The sequence below is a fragment of the Nanorana parkeri genome, unplaced genomic scaffold (genome assembly GCF_000935625.1).
Source record: "Nanorana parkeri isolate BGI_ZX_2015 unplaced genomic scaffold, ASM93562v1 scaffold201, whole genome shotgun sequence".
NCBI lineage: Eukaryota > Metazoa > Chordata > Amphibia > Anura > Dicroglossidae > Nanorana > Nanorana parkeri.
The window spans coordinates 1539600-1542203 of record NW_017306469.1 but is presented as its reverse complement, the minus strand read 5'-3'; the positions used below and the strand labels follow the sequence as shown (position 1 = coordinate 1542203).

General features: G+C 42.0%; 1 protein-coding gene across 1 annotated transcript in view; it reads left to right on the top strand.

The window, feature by feature from the left end:
* RFWD2 (ring finger and WD repeat domain 2) overlaps window positions 1–893 on the top strand; it is a 202417-nt gene extending 201524 nt beyond the window's left edge. The window contains exon 20 of the mRNA XM_018555556.1: window positions 449–893. Within this exon, the coding sequence (XP_018411058.1) occupies window positions 449–466 (18 nt within the window). The 3' untranslated portion in view covers window positions 467–893. The remainder of the gene's footprint in view (window positions 1–448) is intronic.
* Window positions 894–2604: the final 1711 nt, after the last annotated feature.

The window sequence follows — 2604 nt, the reverse complement described above, 5'->3', positions numbered from 1 at the left end:
CACACACCTCAGCTAGTAGCCAATGGTACCTCTACAAAAGTGCCCCAAGGCATCCATATTGGTCCTGACTGCAGATCATCTCTCTGTTTTGTAGGGAATAGACACTGTGCAGTCAGCACACAAAGGGTTTTGTGGCAACCGCATGCAATACACTGTGCTGTCTGGCATTTTGGTGTGTGCTTGTTAAAAATATATTTGTCATCTATTGGGAAAGTCTTGAATGTAATGAGACAAAGTCTAGAATTGATGGCATGCAGTATGTACTATATCTCTATTTGGTGCGTTTTGTTCATCTCTAAACAACTTCGGCGGGATGACATATTGTGCAAAATAATTTTATCACTTAGTTTGAAGAAAACATGCATTAATGCTGCCTCCACTTTCTCTCTCTTGCTTTGTGTTTTGTTTTAGAGCCAATAATGATCTGGTTCTGTTATCTTTCCTGTAGGTACTGGAGCTGGTATGAAATATGGACTTCTAAATCATGTGCGGAGGGGCTACTAACTCTCCTGTCTAGGTCAGAACCTCCACCTGCAGAAAACGCTAATACCCTCCTAATGGAGACTGTCAAAAGCATTATACCACACGTCACTTCTGGACACTCGTAAGACTTTTGGAGGAGAACAGGAAGAAGGGACAAGCAGAGGTGGAGAATGGTTTAATGCTGGAATCATGGATCCTCACTGGTCCCCTCCCCCACTACTGTGTTCTTCTCTCTTCTGGTGCTGCTTTATACCTTAGTAATGGGGGTGGCCTGTAACATGTTGCTCTTTTTGCAGTTCCTTCCAAAACTGAGGACTTAACCTGAGAGGTAGAGAAAGGCTTCATTTTTATCATAGGGGGAAGCTATTAAAAAAAACAAATCACGCCAAAAACAAAAATCTCAAAAACCCAAAAATAAAGATTTAACTATTTCTAAGCACAGCTGGTGATTTATTTCTGGATGTTGGTGGAGCCACGTATCCAGTCTATGATTGGGATTTCTACATATAAAATCGTTTTTACTGCTGCTGATTGTATGGCTTCCTTGGCTTGGAGTTCTCTGAAAGCTGCCAAAAAATGATCTTCTCACACAAGTTTCATGGCATTTCTTAATAAATGAAGCACAATGCATGTTCACCATATTGCTTGGTGCAGTCCTTGGCTGCTGGCATCTTTTAATTGTCGGAATTTTAAGAGTACAAGAAAAGCAGAAGCTGCCATTACTGGCCAGCTCATGAAAGTACTAGTTTTCTGGCTTTCTCTGGTTCATTAATTTGGGACCCTGACTTGGAACAGATTTGCTGAGTGAAGTCTGAATTCCTGGTCCACACACTTGTTAGGAGTTGGTCCTGTAGCCATTGAAACGGCTTGACTGGCAGTTTTTTCAGACGGGCAGCAGCGGCAGCATATCCTTCGAGGCCAAACAGATGGCAATAAAACCCAACAGATGTGTTTTCTCATTCCAGCCAAAACAAAGAAAACATTTAGCTGGTGCTCCATCTTTATATTGGATCTGATGATGGAAGACTGAATGCAGATATTTCTCTCTGTGTTTAATTTTGCCTAATGATATGTCTTCATCGATCTGAGCAGAGAAGGTGAGTCATTCTATGTTGGTGGCATTGTAGAAGCATTTGCCTCCAGTTTGTACCTGACCCAGAATTACCACATATTGGAGATCTGTAACTTGTGCATGGTGCAGTATTGAGGAGACCCCCCATCATAAAGAGCTCACCTGAACAGGACATACACCATTCGTGTGCCATTTACAGAAAGCTACCGGGCACTGGATATATGGCTTCTATGTGCTAACTTACAAAAGGCAGCTGCATTTTAAACAGGACCTGTTACTTTTGAGATATCCTGTTTACCAGGTGGTTAAGTGCAAAATGATTATTTTATTTGCCTTCTTCAGAGCGACCCCTTCTATCCAGAAACTAATATGTGGTGTCTATTTTAAGACATTACTACTACCTACCTTCGTTGAACACCACTCTTCACACTTCCCTCATCCCTCCCTGCTGCTCAGCCTCTCCGTTCCTCTAAAAGTAAGAGAAGACAGGCAAGGAGCTGAAGTGGCCTTGCTAGTCTGGATGAGGGAAGTTTTAAAAGAAGAATAAAATAAGATATCCTAAACCAGGCACAGGACGGCAGATTCTCAGCAGCGACCCGGACCAGCTGATTCTGTAAAAACAGACCAGTCTTTAATTTTGTAACTTGCAGTGAAATGATGAACCCGATACCACAAAAGTAACAAGTGCACAAAGACATCCAGTGCTGGAAAAATAGAGAAGCCGAGAATTGATTGTTGGACTCTTGTTTTTGGCTGATCCATCATAGCCTTGCTGAGAGCTGCACAACAGTGTTCTTGCTAGTGCATGCCTTGCTTGCTTTCCATTCCACTTTAAAAGCAATAACCAGCAGTTTATTTAATATTACAGGATCTTTCAACCTCACAGCTACGCTGCAGCCTTTCTGTGCGTCTTCCACTTCTCAGCCTGGGTGGCACTTATCCTGACTATTCCTCTCTTTTTTTCTTTTTCTCTTCGCACACAATAAAAACAGTCCAATTTACATAAACTAAAGCAAATTTAATAAATGCACCTGGCATCCCTGCATACG